Raw genomic sequence first — 18101 nt, forward strand, 5'->3', positions numbered from 1 at the left:
GTGCAGTGTAAGTAATAAGCAATTACTTAAAAAAGGTCTTCAGCCGTGGTTTAAAAGAACTTAGTTGCAGCAGACCTGCAGTTTTCTGGAATCGTATTCCAGATATGTGCAGCATAAAAACTCAACACTGCTTCTTCAAGTTTAGTTCTGATTCTGGGAACAGAAAGTCGACCTGTCCCACAAAACCTTGGAGGTCTGGATGGTTCGTAACGTAGCAGCAGATCAGGAATAAACCGTTCAGTGCTTTATGAACAAACAGAGGTATTTTGAAAGCAATTATTTGAGAGACAGAAAGCCAGTGTAGAGACTTCAGAACTGGAGTGATGTGATCCACTTTCTTGGTCTTAGTGAGGACTCGAGCAGCAGCGTTCTGAATCAGCTGCAGCTGTCTGAGTGATTTTTTAGGGAGACCTGTAAAGACCCCGTTACAGTAGTCAAGTCTACTGAAGATAAAAGCATGGACGAGTTTTTCCAAATCCTCCTGAGACATAAGTCCTCTAACCATTGATACATCCTTAAGGTGATAGTAGGCTGACTTTGTAATTGTCTTTATGTGGCTGTTGAAATTCAGGTCTGAGTTCATAACTACACCAAGATTTCTGGCTTTGTTGTTTTTGACATTACCAATTGAAGCTGATAGTTAACATTAGAGATTCATCATCACACTCCTTAGTTGTTTGCTTTAGCTTCGGATTAATTTCAGCTTTCCGGAAACTTTGTGATCCACCTCACAGAGAAGACTGTCTAGATGTGAGCAGGCTTCAGGTCCCTTTCTTTGCACCATGTGGATCACAGCTTGTGCATTATAGTCTCTGGTTTTTGTTCTGACTGACTGCCTTTCCTCATCATTTATAAAACCTTGCTCAAGGAGTTTATCCAGGAGCTGGTTTGGATCAGCATTAGACACTCTTTTCACATACTCTGCCTGATCTTTGGGCAGATTTTTCTTTGATTGCTTGCAGTCTTCTGATGAGATGCTGTCCTCTGATGGGTCACTGTCCTTTGTTGGGACATTCTTCTGTTGAATTGCTCCACTTGGCCCTAGAAGGTAACCAGGGAAAAGACTTTGGTCAGTTTGTATTGTACCTTTAGACAGTATTTCTCAAAGAGTGGGCCAAACTTGTAATGTATGTATATATGTAAATGACATTATTATTTGAAATTTGCAGTTTTTCTGTGTTGTCGAACTTCAGCAATGAAGCCAACCATTTTGCAACACTGCCTCCAAATACAAATCACAAATGATCAGCGTGACATTTGAAGGAAATACAGAAGGATTAACGTTTACGCTCATAAGCAACACTATTCTTCCCATTAAGATGGCAACAGAGACAATGAGTGAATCAGCGGTTTGTAAAAACTGACATTTAATTTGGCTGTAATATACTGTTGAAGTAGGAGGCATATTGTTTTGGGTATATTTTAGCAGTTAGGTGATCCGTGAGGTTTTATCATTGGAAAAGTGGTACTTGGTCTGAAAACCTTTTTATTTTATACCTTGTGGTTTTCTGATGGTGCCCCCTAGTTTTTTATTAATCTGTTGATATACCGTTAGTTCTCTGTTTACCTAGATGGAGACCGATTTACCCTATAACCTGAACATTTCTAGAAAGAGTCAATGATCACGAGTAGACAGGGTATTGATCTGCTAGGTTTGGACACAAAAAGTAATATATCATCTGCATAAAGCATATTTGTGCACTAAACCTCCTACCATAACACCTGGGAAGTTCAGTGTTTCCTCTATGTTGATTTGACCATGGCGGCCCCCCCACAGCAACATTTCTGCCCCCCACGGTATCAGAAATAGGGCTGCATTGTTAGAGTAAAAAGAAAGAAAGGAAAAAGAGATGCTGTCCGGATGATAAGCCAGTTGAGATGGTGTGTGTACGTCCCTGAGAACTGTAAGCCGTATTAACTTATGTTGTCAGTTCATTTAAGCCTGGTCCTGTATCAGTCTATAGGTCTTGTATCAGTCTATAGGTCCTGTATCAGTCTATAGGTCCTGTATTAGTCTATAGGTCTTGTATTAGTCTATAGGTCCTGTATCAGTCTATAGGTCTTGTATTAGTCTATAGGTCCTGTATCAGTCTATAGGTCTTGTATTAGTCTATAGGTCCTGTATCAGTCTATAGGTCTTGTATTAGTCTATAGGTCTTGTATTAGTCTATAGGTCCTGTATCAGTCTATAGGTCTTGTATTAGTCTATAGGTCCTGTATCAGTCTATAGGTCTTGTATTAGTCTATAGGTCCTGTATCAGTCTATAGGTCTTGTATTAGTCTTCACCTGCGAGCTAAATTGCACGTGGCTGTTGATTCGATATAATAGCGATTGCTCACATTTGTATTGTAGGTGGCTTATTTACATGCTGAAGAAGTGACACTGCATTAAGATAATGTAATTAATAGTGGGGTTATTGGTATTTGCTACAGAATGCTTAGCCTATATGTCGAGATCAAAGTTGGCCTATATAGTAACTCAAAAAATACAGTTCAATCACAACTGAAAATATGCCTCATTGTGTGTGAATAGAGGTGAATAAATATATTAGTCTGTGTTGCAGCGAAGTGTCTGTATAATCGGCAGGGTGGGCACTGCCGGCAGTCGGACTCAAATGACCCATCTGATTGGTGGAGAGCTAACCCCGGAAATGGCGAGCAGAATGAGCGTGACTAGAGTCTCTCAAAATCTGATGAAAATCTCTTAAACTGACCTTTGTTGATCTTAAATGAAGACAGATTCAGCAACTGCACGGCCTATTTCTCGCTTAAAAATTTTCAGAAACACATTTCAGTGAACTATTTTAGTCCAATATGAGATTGTATTCTGAACGAGCTGCCATGACAGTCTGGCTTTGAATTTCCAGAGAAACCAGACCCACTTGACGCGTTCGTCCAATCAGCTGTCGGTTTTCATTTTTGGGCGACAATACAGAGTAGAACTGCAAGCAGTTATGATGGTGTCCAAGCCTCCCAGGCGCAAGTCGCCCCTGCAACGCTAAGAGACCACGAAAGCGGAGCCCGCGAAAGGAGAACCCAGGCGGAGAGAGGCAAAAGTCAGGAAATTTGAACAACTGCTTGCCGAAAAACCAAACTGTGGTCTGTATATCGTTTTTGTTGATGTCTTCATTTGTAAATTGTATACAAAGTGTGTAGTGAAATGCAATGGCAAATTTCCTCTTCATTGCATAAAAGGCCAAAACACTTCTACCTCAATTATAGCGCCCCCTAAAGGGCGATCATCACCAAATCTGGTGGAGAGCTGCAGAGTGGCATGTCAAACAATAATCTCAAGTTTTGGGATGATAGCATTTACTGGGGCAGAGATATTGCCATTGCAATTTTTTCCCATTTAAATGCATTGACTCATTTGCCAAAACGTGTCTACGTTCATTATAGCGCCCTCTAACGGCCAATTTTCACCAAATTTGGTACAGAGGCTCGGAGTGGGATGTCAAACAACAATACCAAGTTTTGCTGTGATAACTATTAATTTGGCCGACATACATGCTAAAGTTCGTATTTTCTGGCTAGCTACGAAAATTAGTTTGCTTGTAAATTGCGAATACTTTAACGTAGCGAAATTCTTTTAATAACTTTTGGTCGGCTTCATCTGGAGATGCTAAGTACCAAGTTTCGTGCCAATAGCTCACACGGCCTAGGAGGAGATAGAAAAAGTTGGTTTAGCAGTTTTTTGGTATGTGAGGTCCATGAACCATTGTACATCTACTCTGTAAACTTGAAGTTGCTCACGTTAGTGTAAGTGGGGAATGCAAACCTGGGTCCCATAGGCCACGCCCACTTTGACCAATCAGTACCCCACTGTAGGCATGGCCTCAGGAGTGGCCCTAGATGGTACCCTCAAAATTTCGTAAATATCAGATGAGCCGTTCATAAGATATAAACTTTTTGTACTTGTAGCGCCACCTAGTGGCCGATTTTCATAATATTGGTCGCGGAGCCTCAGAGGGTCATGGCAAACAAGAATGTAAAGTTTTGTGATGACAGCATGTATTTTGGATGATATATGGCAAGGTTCGTGATTTTGTAGCTATCCACACAAAAGTTTTCGTGCGTAATTTGCGCAATTGTCCAATAAAAATTCTTTTGATAACTTTTTGTCAGGTCGGTCTGGAAATGCTAGATACAAAGTTTCGTGCAGATCGGTCGCACGGTCTAGGACGAGTTAGAAAAAGTAGGTTTACTATAAATCGTGATTTTTTGCGCATAAAAGTCTAGGCAGAAATGGGCGTGGCCTATATCACGAGATTCAGCTGAATTCAGGGAACGTGTGGATATGTATTTCTAATGTGCGATTTACAGTTTGGGAGTTATAGGGTCAAACGTGTATCTCTTCTATAGCGCCACCTAGTGGTGCAATTTATTTTGTCCGAGGTCCTTGCAGGGATCTGGACCATTTTCTGCCGGCTCTGTGTGTCCGGGACCTACAGTACATAGGGACTACAGATTAATTTAGAATTCTTGCTAATGTTTACATATTGTATTTTATACTGATGTGCATTACTGAGCTCTGTCCCTATAAAATAAATAAATAACATCACAAATCTCATCAACTCACCTTTTTCTTCCTGCCGTTTCTTTTTCAGTTTCTCCACAAAGGGGCGCAATCGCTTCTGGACTGCAGCGTCCTTCCTTGGTATGGTCTTCATTATTGTATTAATTCTAGAGATGGACCCTTCTGTCCCATAATGCTCAATGATTACACTAGGGATTTCTTCTCTGGCCTTGCCCTTCTTCACTCCTTGAGGGATTTTGTCCAGATAGAACAGCAGCTTCCTCAATTGTCTCTCATCCAGCTCCTCCAGGATGGAGCTCAGGGCTGTTTTCCACCTTTTCTCTGAAATCTTCCATGACATCTGCAACACAGAGAGAGAGGAGTCATTCTACATAACACCCTCACATGAAATTATGAGATAAATGAGAAATGTTCCAACATTGAAAAAGAAACAGGAGATTTAACAAGTGTCTTAATGTATAGTTATTTAGGAAGTAGAATGTACAGTACAGGAAGTGATGTCAAAACCAGATTTTTTCAGAAGAGGGATTCTTGTTAAGTGGTAACACCCGTGACATGACACCAGGGGACAGACATTTTCATAATATTATATATATATATATACGATTTATTTATTTTTTAAATTACATTTATATATCTGCATTTGTATCAAAACCTCGAGACTTTCAAACATCAACATGTCATTTATTAATATGTATTTGTGTCTAAATGACATATAAACATATTTTCCTATTCTATTTTGCCTGGAAAAAGCTTCCAACACGCTGGCGTGTGGCGTGAAAATAGCCGTCGGTTCTATTTCTAGCACGCCCGCGTTTTCGGCGAGACGTGTGTGTCACACCGGCAGTTTGTAAGCTCTAACCTGTTAACATGGAAGCCCAAATACAAACTTGACAAACTCTCAAACTGACACGCCCAAGCGACGCAACCAGTGTGTGAAAGCGCTTCTTTAAAGGTACAATATGTAACATTTCTGCTTTAAAATGTCTAAAAATGACCATACCTATGTTATATATTTTTATGAGTTGTGTTCTTACACTATCCCAAATGTTTCTACGAAATGTGAAACCCAGAGAAATCTGTTATTTTATTTTCAGACACGGCACGTTTCCTTTAGTCGCCCGTCAGTGGCGTCATATAACCTTTCACCCTCCAGTTACTCTAACTTCCTCAGAACACTGGCACCAAGATGATACGTTCAGGAGTAATTGTAAATCATGCAATGTCACAGAAAAAAATACTTGTAACCGTAATACTGCTTTTTTTTTTGGCCATAAAGCATCATTTTGTGATTAATTACATCCCACTTTTTATCACAGTAATACAACAGATACCTTATTTATTTTGAAAGTTCAATATCGACAAGTAGCTAACATTGAGGCTACTGTTTTGTGGGTAACATTATGAGGTTACAACATCATTCAACACGCTTTAGTATGACTGTTACGACCACAGTTAACAGGACTGGGCTAACCCACGAATAACTTCACTAGCAACGTTAACTGTATATATAGACGATTAATCTAATGCTAATTTAGCCAGCTAGCACACCCCGGTCTGTCTGCCTCACTCCCCCGGCGCAGAGAGACTCAGTCGGGATGACAGCTGACAACAGCCCCGGGACATATAGCTAGCTAGCTATCGTTAGCCCCCAGTCAGCTATCAGCCAGCTACTTTTATTACAGCAACCCCCGGCCAGAACTTATCTCCAGTGCCTGGTGCTTACGGACGCGCCACGCAGTTTAATTAAACATCGGGAAACAGACCATATCAGACCAGGCACCAAGTCACAACAGCGGCCATCCATAGAGTTAGCTAGCTACATCTCCGCAGCGCTACCGGTGTATGTGCTGAAAATCTCCTCCCTGCCGAATTTCTCCCCTCTTCGCGTTAAGCTGTCTTTACGGTTAGCTAAATTAACCTGACAAAAGGTGAGTTAAGCACCAAAACGAAAAGTTAAGATTACTGAAAAGTGAAGGAGAGATAATTCCGGGCAGCTGGGAGATGTTCTGCTGCTGCACAACCGGCATCGAATGTCCTGGCTCGCGGTCGCGGAGATTCCCCCGACAATCCCCACCCACACCTGTCTCTCAGCCTCGTTTAGCAGCTAGCTAGCGTTACAACACACCCCGTCCACCCCGGTGTTGAAACGATCCAAAAGGTGACACTGATATGTGAAATATTTTGTGTTTTAGCTGCTGGCTACTGTTAGCTTGCTGGCTCACTAGCTAACTGGTCAGCTACAAATAAAACTCTAATCAAGAAAAACTTAATTATGTTGGGGAAACTGCAGCTATTTTATTAGAATGAATACACGTAACGTGAATAAACTGAACTGTACGCAGTGGTTAAATTGGCTTTTGTAGGGAGGGGGAGCCCTTATTTACGGGGAATGGTCGTCATTCAAAATCGCGCCGTAAAATGACTTAATGTGTTTTTACACCAAAGGGGCACTTTTTCCAGTATTAATGTGTAAGGTAGGGTTGATTAGTTCAAACAAAGAGAAATACTTTACAATTCACTTACTTTATTATTATTTCTTACCTTTTATAGGCTAATGTTAACAGGCAGGCAACGGATTTCACCCTTGGAAAATGTATGAAATTGAACATGTTTGAAAATATTGGTTGGCAAATATGTAAACATCTTTTTAAACAAGAAAATTATGTTGATTTAAGAGAATCAGAAACCACTATTATAGCCTTTTTAACAGTGATTGGCTTGCCCAGCTTGTTAATAGCCAGTGTATGTTCATTTTAGCTTCCAGTTTGTTAGATGGCACCAACATTTGGTCTAATCATAACTGGCCTGGCAACCCAAAGGCCAAGGTTTTGCTTACAGATTTGTGTGCTGACTTATGATGTGGGGGTCTGGGGGTCCTCCCCCAGAATTTCTTTTAGCATTAAACACTATATTTCCTGCATTTTAGTGAATTTGTATGCATCTACTTCTACCTTTTTCTGAATAAATATGCCTGAAATATCTTTATGTAAAGGGGAAACATTACAATCCAAAAATAAAAGCATAATGGAAAATATTGCAGTAAGGCTGTCAGGCATTCTGTATTGCATTCATCTATTTATTCTCCTTTAGATCGACTTTTCTTAATTATATCTGAGTCAGCACACATGTAGCTTAGGCCTAATTTATTCTTCCCTCTTTTGCATCTTTTGTTGGGGAAGTAACCTCTGTAAATGTGCATATGACAATTTTTCACCTCAGTGATACATTATTCATTTAATAAATCCCTGGACTGTAATATTTCAGATGTTTGAACAAGATTTCTGCTCATGTCCAAAACTTGAGTTGACTTGTGCACATTCAAAATATAACTCATCCCACCTGTGCTCTCTGAGATTTGGAGGAGTGATATTTTGTGAAAAATAAAGTTATAATAGGCTATTAGCCTACAAGAATAAAAGTCACTATATTTACAGAAAATAATGTACCTGCACCGTAGTCTGCTGCGCATTACGTGATTGGTCTGCTGATACGGTAGATCTCAGACCGTCTGACAGACATAGAGCGCCGTTTGAGACGTTTAGGGAAGTGGCTGTACGCTGCTCTACATCGGAGGTGGAAACCCGAAACTTATAGCAGAAATGCACTGAGCACAAACGCGACACATTTGCCGCAGCATGTCGCCAGCAGAGCGCATCCATAAACCTGAAGCTGCCCAGCTTTTTACAGCGAGAATGGGCACAAAGCGACGTCCAGTTTCATATTTGTCAGTCAACACTTCAAAATACATTTGGGGCTGAAATGGCAAAATGTTTGATGCTGAAGGAGACGGAGCTGAGCTCCGGCAGGGTGTATAGTGGACCTGAGGAGGCGGAGCTGCGCTCCGGTGCGCTCCGGCCAAATTTAACCTCTGAATACACGTAACGTGAATAAACTTGAACGGGTAAACTCGTCGGTGAACTGATGTATTCTAACCGGCAGCGAAGGTGTTTAGCACTTAAAACTCCCATAATTCCACGCAACTTCCCAACGTCATCAAAAGTCCAGTTTTACCGTCCATTGTTTTGGTTGAGAGACCCCTAGTGGCAGAAAGTTACATATTGTACGTTTAACTTCACGCTCTTGGGACAAGGTGTCAAGCATAAAAAGGGGGCGTTTCTCCCTAGAGAAAGGCGTTTCTAGCTTACAAATGAAGAAAGGCAAATGAAGAAAAAATGTTAAAACCCTAACGGGGTCGGTTGATCGTTGATGATAATACAACTAGAAAAGGTCCCAATCTGAAATTCCAGAAATGACCGTTTAAATGACTGCAGCTAGAGCTATTAAAAGGAGCTGGAAAATGGATTAAAAAGCCGTCTTGGTTCATCTTTCCACTGTTCCAACAATCACTACTCTGGTTTGGTTGAAATAAACCCTTAATTCACCCATTTATATGTGGAGATATGCTGGCTCTATACACGCTAAAAGTCCTGATTATTTACATGGAGTCTGGTGGAGATATGCTGGCTCTATACACGCTAAAAGTCCTGATTATTTACATGGAGTCTGGTGGAGATATGCTGGCTCTATACACACTAAAAGTCCTGATTATTTACATGGAGTCTGGTGGAGATATGCTGGCTCTATACACGCTAAAAGTCCTGATTATTTACATGGAGTCTGGTGGAGATATGCTGGCTCTATACACGCTAAAAGTCCTGATTATTTACATGGAGTCTGGTGGAAATATGCTGGCTCTATACACGCTAAAAGTCCTGATTATTTACATGGAGTCTGGTGGAGATATGCTGGCTCTATACACGCTAAAAGTCCTGATTATTTACATGGAGTCTGGTGGAGATATGCTGGCTCTATACACGCTAAAAGTCCTGATTATTTACATAGCGGTATGAATGATGGAGACAAGCCAGACAAATCTCATCTTTTAATGTCTTTGTTCATCATCTGTGATGTAAAAACATCAGATTTCCACACTAATAAAAAAGAGGCATAAAGTTTATCTTGTGTCCTACCTTGAAAATAGTGGGAGAAGTTAAGTCCTGTTGAGCTGGAGGTAATACCAACAGTCACTTTGACGCATCCCGGCCGAGCATTCTGCCGGTGGTTATTGCCTGATGTGACGAAGTATTCTTACCAATCAGAGCAAAATCCGGCTGGAGCTCGGAAGCACATTTATTATCCCACTATGGCCACGCCAAGACCCGCCCCTCAATAGCATTCACACACTACTATTGGCCAGGCGTCCAAGCTTACATGTACAGGTCCTATCCTGACCAATCCCCTTCCCCCTAACCCTAACCCCCAACCAATCGAGCTGCTTCGTAGGGCGTGGCCACAGTGGGAGTCGTAAAGTTGCTCCCCGGGACTCGCAGGCTAAAAGGAGAAGTTATGATTATGTAATAGTGTGTTTTGTGTATATTCCAGCTAACTTTATTTTTTTAAGTGGTACTGTCTCAAAAGGGGAAACAGGATGTTCCATTTGTCGACAATGACGGGGAGGGTATAGATTTTACTATCTTCTTATAATGTTATTTAAAATACAGTGATTGTGCTAGATAAGCCTTGTCACTGTTGTTGAATTGTTTCCAACTCAAAAGAAAGTAGTAATGTTTCATGTACATTTATTTTCATTTAGATATGTTGATAATTGTGATCGGCGAATCACCTGTGTATTGTGGTACATGCTCATGAGCGTCCCTCTCTCAGTCTGTTTTGGAAACTGAGAGAGACAGGTATGTTGACGGAGTATTCCGCTTATAAATGTAATTCCAATGTTGATGTACTATCCACTACATGACTATGTTCTGGAGGAGTGATGAGGGACAGATGTGGTGTGTAGGGCTGGAGTCTGTATTGTAATGTGTTTCAAAGTTATTGCGAAAGTTTGTATTGCACTGTGTTCCTTTTAAGTGCCGCTGCTTTGCCGCTGCGTGTTCAGAGTAGCGCTTCACGACACACGGCATTATGGGAAATGTGGTTTTCCTGTGGGATTTGTATAGAACGATTGTGATGTGTAATTCTACTGTTCTAGTGTGTGTGCACATATAATGTTTCTGTGTTTACCTGTGATCTATTACACATGAGGCAGGGCATGTTTACTTTATTTTGCATTTGTTTTACTTTATTATTTTATGTATCCCTCACAGTAGTCTGAGAAGAGGGTGTGTGGAACTGATGCAGTCCCTGTCACATGTTGTGTCATTACAGGTATGGTTGCCAAAGAAAATAACCACTATACGATCATTTCAATTAATGTTTTACTATATTGTGTAAATGTTTTGTTATCTTTAGACTGTGTAAATGTTTTGTTATGCTCAGTCTGTTTTGGAAACTGAGAGAGACAGTAGTCTGAGAAGAGGGTGTGTGGAACTGATGCAGTCCCTGTCACATGTTGTGTCATTACAGACTCACTCAGTAAAGCAAAGATCCAAAGAGATAACTGTGGTGTCGTGGTGATTTTGTGGTGTGTCCTGAATCCGCTACAATTATGAAGCGGTCGGTCGTGCCTGCAGACTCACTTTTTGGCACGTGGTAACCTTGATTGACTATAGTCACTTGCGGTTATCACTTCACATAGCCCAGTCATTATGTTACTTGTGTGACGTGACGTGAAGTGAAAGATTTTTGAAGTCTATTTTGTCTCGACGGAGGTTAGATGAGATGAGAAAAATCAGAACAATACAATATAATGTGTAATCACGTGATGACTGATTAACAGTAATGTAAATGCTAAATGCCCTTAATACCTGTTGCTACTACAACAATGCAAAGTACATGCTCTTAGCCTTGCTAACTTGGTTTATTTTTCTAAAAAACTTAAGAGAATAAATCGTTATTTCCAAATGATTATATATAGACCGTTATATAGGCCTATATATATATATATATATATATATATATATATATATATATATATATATAAGGTAGTAGCCTTAAGTAGGCCACTAGGCGGCGCTGTTGCCATTACTATAACAGATGCAGTTCAGCATTTTCTTTGCTTTTTTATACCTTACGAGATGCCGTAGTTTACACTTGATTTGTGTAGGCCGCCATGTTCGTTAAAAACTGTGTGTCCTACGTTAAGGTAAGCTGCTCAATCGGTGGCATATACTATAAAAGTGTAAACATGTACATTGATAACCACCCACTCAGCCCATTTGTTCACATGTTGCTTATTTAAGTGTGAAGTTACCATTTGTAGGGTCAAGCACGGCAAATTCGTTTTTTTATTTACTGTACAAATTGAGTTGGGGTTAAACTATTGTGGCTATCCGGTGGGCTAACGTTAGCTGAGGGATGAATCTACATTTGCGATAACTTGATGGTTTATTTAATAATTCAGTTTTATGTGGCAAACCTACTCTTGTTAAGGTGCTATATTTAATTTAGCTTTGTAGAACTATTTATTTTACACTATTATTTTTATGTTGGCTTGTTTGTTTTGTGGATTCATTTCTAACTGGAAAAAACTGTGTGTCCTACGTTAAGGGGATGATGAAACCAGCCTTCTCTGTGACAATAAATCCTAATGGTCTCAGCCACAATCTTCAACCCAGCGTCCCGTGCCTCCTTCTCTCTGCACTTCACCCCTAACATCTATCACAACACAACGCAGAGTCTCGCAGCAGTGCCGAGGGGTACCTCCAGGCGGCAGACGCACAGAGGGAGTGGGTTACATATATATATATATATATATATATATATATATATATATATATATATATATATAACTTATCGCTTAGGTGGTATATTTTTCATATATATATAATATATATGAAGAAAAAAACCAAAGAACTAAACTGTGGTCTGTCCTCCATGTAATGAACCCCCCTCTCTTGACGGAGTTGAGCCTTTTCGAGACCAACATTCAGGAAACGACCACCATGTAAACCATCAGTAAATCCTCCGAGCAGCGGAGCTGTCATCTCCGCCGGTAGCAGCGGCAGTCAGGGCGCCGCCAGCGGGGCTCGGCAGCTCCACTACCCCGCGGAGAGCTGCGGGATCACCGTCACTGGCCCTCCCTCACCTGCTCACACACTCCCTCCTCGGGTTTCACTTCCACGTTCAGATTTTCGGGGTGTCTATTTGCACCCCCGGTACGAATAGCCTCGGCCACACAGCTGAGCTATTTACACCCTGCGACGTAACAACAAAAACACGTTTCTCGCGTGCACCGCAGAAACTGGCATATTAGGGAAGTTTTGTCTCTAAAGTTTATAACAATTGAATTTCTAGCGGAAAATGGATACTACAGTTGCGCTTTCTGTCTTCAGTGAAAGCATACAACCGTTGGTTTGTTAGTAAGTACCTATTGTTTTGTATACAGTATGGTTACCTAGCAACCGAGGTTTGAAGAAAGCAAGTGGTAAACAGTTGCTCAACTTCCTGAAAGAACTGCTGGGTGAGTGGTTAGTACGCTTATCCTATGGGAGTTAGGAGTTCGATTCCCCTGTGAGGTGATCTTATTTTTTTAAATTTGGATTGGATAATTTGCATGCAATTGCGCAAGTCAGGACCCGCGAACGCGAATTTCGCGGGGTTTTTTGCAGGGTGGTAGGGGAAGACCAGTGACGGACTGGTAATCTGGCATTTGGGCAGATGCCAGAGGGGCCGCGGGCCCTCATGGGCCGTTTGGGCCGGCCGGCCAATCAGAGAGCTGCATGATTGTCACAGCCATGCGGCCACTTAATTGTAAACTGCGGCCCATATAATTTCTCTCGGCCCCCTTTCAAGCATCAATAACGAAGTTATTTTGCTAAACGATAGCCAAATTTATCCAAATCCTTCAGACTTACTAGTTGTGTAATCTGATTTTTATTTATACCACATATGAGTCGCTCAATATCACAGTCATGGTTACCCTGGTTATCCTCTACAGCAGGGCTATTCAATTACAAATTCAGTTGGGCCAGATTTTCAAACCGAGAAAGGTTAGTTGGGCCAGTCATTTCAGCGGCGAAGCAGCTCGTAATGACAAATTTTAAAACCAACACAAACAAATTTATTGAAAAACATGTAAGGTTTATTCATTGTTTCTCTTTTAACTTTGGTCAGTTTGCACAGCAAAGGTGCATAGAAAACAATAAAAGAGCTAACTGAACAGAATCTGAGGTAGCTCCTACTTTTTCCACTTACAAAGAAAGAAACTGACCTAGGCACCTCTTGCCTACACATCCGACCTATCTGATCACAAAGTGCATAAAACAAAATAGTGCACAGTAGGCAATTCGCAAAACATTAAGTTTCCTTTTGAAATAAAATAAACATCTTGCTCATATTTGACCCATGCAGCCACAACCATAGTGCATAAAATAAAAAGTGCACAGTATTCACAACTATAACTAACTACACAAGGTGTACTAGTGCACATTGAGGGAACATATTTTAAATCACCACCATGTGTGATTATGCATGCCTTTGTTACACATCCCACATTATATTGATGTAGGTAGGCTACATTTACCCTGCTGACTTAGTGGGAGAAGTGACATTTTTTGTTTTGAACTAGAGCAGTGACTTTAGGCTCGTAAGTTGTCAATGCAATCCGAAGGCAGTGATGGAGAGTACGGTCAGTCAGGGAGCAACGAGAGTTGCTTTTTATGGAGTTCATGTGTGAAAAACTTGACTCACATGTGTACGTTGATCCAAACATACTGAGCATGACGATCGCTACTTTCTTCTTCTTAATGTTAGGGAACTGATGTACGTTGACATCAGTCCAAAACATTGCAGGCCCGTTAGTGCAAAGCTCCTGTGCCATGGTTACAGATGACTGCATGTCAACAAGTTCGAGTGTAAATTTCCCCTCGTCAATGGAAGGGACCACTTCCTTTGCTCTGGCGGATAAGTCCCCTTCTATTGCAACAGTGAACGGGTCTCTGGCAAAAACGGCCACTTCTGTGGGCAGAACAAGTCCATCCAATCGACCAGCAAAGTTCTTTTTCAGGCTCGCAATGAAATCTGTCATCACATCCGTGATTTGTGCGGGGGATGAGATGCATTTGCGGAGTGTCGGAAAATGCAGCATTCGGCCTGTGCTCAAATCAGTTCGCGAAAAGGTCCAGTTTAACTTGGAATGCGCGCATCTGTCCCACAAAGTTCGATGACAGTTTTGTCTCTGCCTTGTAGTCCCAAATTGAGATCATTCAGGTGTTTGAATATGTCGCTCAGAAAGCAGGCATCAGCCATGAAGTTGTCGTCCAGTATGCGACTCAAGTGCTGTTCTGCCTTTTTTTGCTTGCTGCTGCTGCGGAGGAGGAAAGTTATGATCTCCTCTCTGAGACCACAGAAACGCTCCAGTGCTTTGCCTTTGGACAGCCACCTCACGTCATTATGCAAAAGCAGGTCTTGGTGCTCAGCAGACATTTCTGACAGCAGCATGCGGAATAAGCGGTGTTGGAGGCTTGATGTGGAAGCGAATAAAATTAATTGTAGCCATCAGGCTGTACATTGTCGTTTTGAGCCCGCTTAGTTTTTGCGCACCAACACCGCCTGATGCACAATGCAGTGTAAGGAGATCAACTGAGGTGCTACAGCGGACCAACGTGCTGCCAAACCATTCACTTTCCCTGTCATGGATGGAGCCCCATCTGTCACAAGCATGCACACACGCATATCCGAGACCATTGTCTTTAAAAAAGCAGAAATTTTCCCAAAGACTATATCGCCAATTGTGTGTCCTTCTAACGGCAGTAGGGTGAGCAGCTCCTCTCGGGAAGCATTTGCCGTCAAAAACGGACATATATGCACAACTGAGCAGTATCAGTTTTGTCTGTGGACTCATCTACTGCTATAGACATGGTGTCAGCTTTCCTCAGGTCTCCTAACATCGTTTCATACACATCTGCAGCAAGAATTTCAACTCTCCGACTGTTGGAAGTATCTGACGAGGTACGTTTTTATAGCAGATGCCGCTTCGTTTTAATTTTATCGTCATTTACCACCTCATCCACGATGGCCAGCATACAGTCCTTCACCGTTTCAGAGTCTGTAAATGGCCTTTTCTTTTGCCAATATCCAGGAAACACGGAAGGGATGCGCGGTAGCTCTCTCTTGGGCTGTGAATGACCGCGTTACCATGGTAACACTGCTCCAGTTGTAAGATGCAATCAAACTCTGCACTTTTGCAGCCCTCTCTTGAGATCCCTCGGGAAAATTGGTGCGGGAAAGTCTGGTGTTTCTCAACGTGGTGCCGCCGCAGATTGTAATCTTTAAGTAGCTACTGCAACGCACTCATTACAAATTAAACACATCGGTTTGGCATTTGGATGTGGCGGTAAAATAAACAAGTATTTGTCAGTCCAGGCAGGGTTAAACTGACGGTTTTCATTGTCAATTTTACGTTTCAGTGTTGAGAAAGACATAGTGGCCCAATCCCAATGTCCGGACTCACGGACTTTGGTGCGCGTTCTCGCGAAATTCGTCAGGGCTTAGGGTTGTCCCAATGTGGAATTTCAAAGGGCGTGAGGGTTTGAGTACACACTTACCGAGCCCTTTCCGTGAGTCTGCATCGATGCAGACTTCACCAAAGGGAATTACCCACAGTTCAAAGCGTTGTGACGTTTACCGCGGAGACGATAGGGAAATCCGGAAATTACGAAGGTAAACAACAGCACGACACACGACCACGGAACAGAGCAACCTGTTGTCCTGCTCGTAAAACAAGAGTTTGTAATCAGGTAGCCGTCTCCTGGGCCTCGGCCGTGTGAAAAGCAACAAACTTAAAAGGACAATTCCCAAACCGGCAAGTGTCAGCAACATCTTTGTTATTAAACGTCGCCAAGGTAACATGTGATCTCGTGAAGAGCTGTCCCAATCCCATTTATACCTATCCGAGCCCATGTGGCCTCACACACTCGCTCACTTAGTACCTGAGATCACTTAAGTCTGTGAGTCCTTAGTCCTTAGTCCTCAGGGCTCACTTTGGGATTGGGCCATTGATAGTAATGTAGGCTACTACCGGCACAGCACGCTCTGCATTGTTTACATGTTGGTAGTTTTGGCGGGACGCAAAATTACCAATCCCACTATGGCCACGCTAAGACCCGCCCTACGAAGCAGCTCGATTGGTTGGGGTTAGGCTTTTCTCCTCGAGTGGTTAAGGTTAGGGTATTGGATAAATTGGAAACTCTGCAAAAAACAAGAAAGTCCAAATTAAACAAAGCATCTACTCTAAAAATAAAAATTCAAGAGTTGATGCGGGACAGAAAATATGAGACGGAGGTGCATTGTATTTTTGACGAATATACAACTCTATGCGATGAAGCAAAGGAAATTCATACATCTCTGTTAAAACTTTTACCTCCTGCAGAACAGGAAAGACATGAGATATGGTTCAAAGCAAAGATGCTGGGTGTTATTGAGTTTGTGGAAAACGTGAATAAGTGGACTGAAAAAGCCGATATTCTCAAATCTGCTGAAAATATAAATAAGGATTGTGATGAGTGTGACGTGAAACCCGAGGACAGCATTTCCCATGTTGGAACAAACGTTTCTGTACAACAATCTTGTCATAAACAAAAAGTAAAGCAGCCACAGCGAAGAGGAAATCTAGCTGTGTGAAGAAACAAGATGACTCAAAAGAGGAAGAAAGCAACTCACTTGAGAGAGAGACAACCAGGGGGAGTCATCCTCCAGTGAGGATGAGAAAGCGCAGTCGGCTGAAGGTGACTCCAGTAAAGAGAAGAACAAGAAGAGGAAGCGACGCAGGATTAAAGCTCAGGATTCCTCTTTCAGCATTGAGAAGAGTAAAGAGGATGATGACGACCCAGATGGAAAAGAAAGCAAACAACGCAAAAAGATCTGCAAAATCCTGAAGGACGACAACCTGCAGATAGAGACAAGAGATGCTCTAAAAGAAGAGGAGAGGAGGAAACAAAGGCAGGAGAGAAAATCGGAACATCAGGCAGATGAATCCAAGCAGAAGGAAGGTGCTGCGGTTAAAGTGTCCCCTGAGGAGAAAGGTGAGAGGAAGCTTAAGATTAAAAGTGAGAAGAGAATGTCCGGAACCACAAGAGAAGGAAAGTCGTCGGAAGGTGTGGCAGACGAGGGTCCTAAAGATGCTACTGTGAAGAAAGCAAAGGCTCCATCTGTGGAGATTGTCAAAACAGAGAACAAAATATGGAGAAGGATAAGATCAAAGAAAAGGAAAAAAAAAATTTAAAAAAAGATCTTCTGTAGGAGGCTGAAGTATAAGTTGTAATAGTCAAACGCTATTGGCCACATCTCAGATTTTTAAGGTGTTTGATTTATTTCAAATGGTTTGTTGGCTCCATTATGTAAATGTTTATTGAATTGTTTATGTCCTCCTGCCATTAACAATTAGGGGCCGGTGTGTTGGAGCCATTTCACCACTTTGTTTGTATAGGCTATTATGTTGGTTATGTGAAGGTGCAGTTTTATGTTTGAGCACTGGGTGGAGCATGGCCTTTTGGGAAGGCATAAAGCTAATCCACCACAGGTACACAGGTGGGTGGAAACGGGGAAAGCAGACAGCTTTTTACCGTGTCAGTCGTGTCAGTTTGGGCAGAGTTTCAGTTGTTTTTGACAAGGAAACTAAACCAGAAATGAAATGAAATGGACTATGCTTGTGCGACGGTAAGCA

General features: G+C 41.8%; 1 protein-coding gene and 2 long non-coding RNA genes across 3 annotated transcripts; 2 read left to right on the forward strand and 1 right to left on the reverse strand.

Annotated features, from left to right (window-relative positions):
• Positions 1–480: 480 nt before the first annotated feature.
• On the reverse strand, positions 481–9726 carry LOC120543691. The gene is made up of 3 exons (XM_039776846.1): positions 9511–9726; positions 4580–4877; positions 481–1041 (listed from the first exon to the last, which is right to left on the reverse strand). The coding sequence occupies exons 2-3, from the start codon at positions 4875–4877 to the stop codon at positions 683–685; spliced, it is 657 nt and encodes a 218-aa protein (XP_039632780.1). The 5' UTR covers positions 9511–9726; the 3' UTR covers positions 481–682.
• A 74-nt stretch (positions 9727–9800) lies between these two features.
• On the forward strand, positions 9801–10934 carry LOC120543695. The gene is made up of 2 exons (XR_005636387.1): positions 9801–10230; positions 10645–10934. It is a non-coding gene; the product is annotated as an uncharacterized LOC120543695 (long non-coding RNA).
• Positions 10935–11435: 501 nt separating this feature from the next.
• LOC120543696 lies at positions 11436–12049 on the forward strand. The gene is made up of 2 exons (XR_005636388.1): positions 11436–11582; positions 11987–12049. It is a non-coding gene; the product is annotated as an uncharacterized LOC120543696 (long non-coding RNA).
• Positions 12050–18101: the final 6052 nt, after the last annotated feature.

This window comes from Perca fluviatilis, chromosome 16 (genome assembly GCF_010015445.1).
Source record: "Perca fluviatilis chromosome 16, GENO_Pfluv_1.0, whole genome shotgun sequence".
In the NCBI taxonomy this organism is placed as follows: Eukaryota; Metazoa; Chordata; class Actinopteri; order Perciformes; family Percidae; genus Perca; species Perca fluviatilis.

Bases quoted from the DNA above. Each gene is read 5' to 3' on its own strand.
- LOC120543691 (XM_039776846.1), bottom strand. From the start codon at position 4,877: ATGTCATGGAAGATTTCAGAGAAAAGGTGGAAAACAGCCCTGAGCTCC. The intron at 1,042-4,579 runs GTGAGTTGATGA...GTTACCTTCTAG, and splicing joins GAAACGGCAGGAAGAAAAAG to GGCCAAGTGGAGCAATTCAA.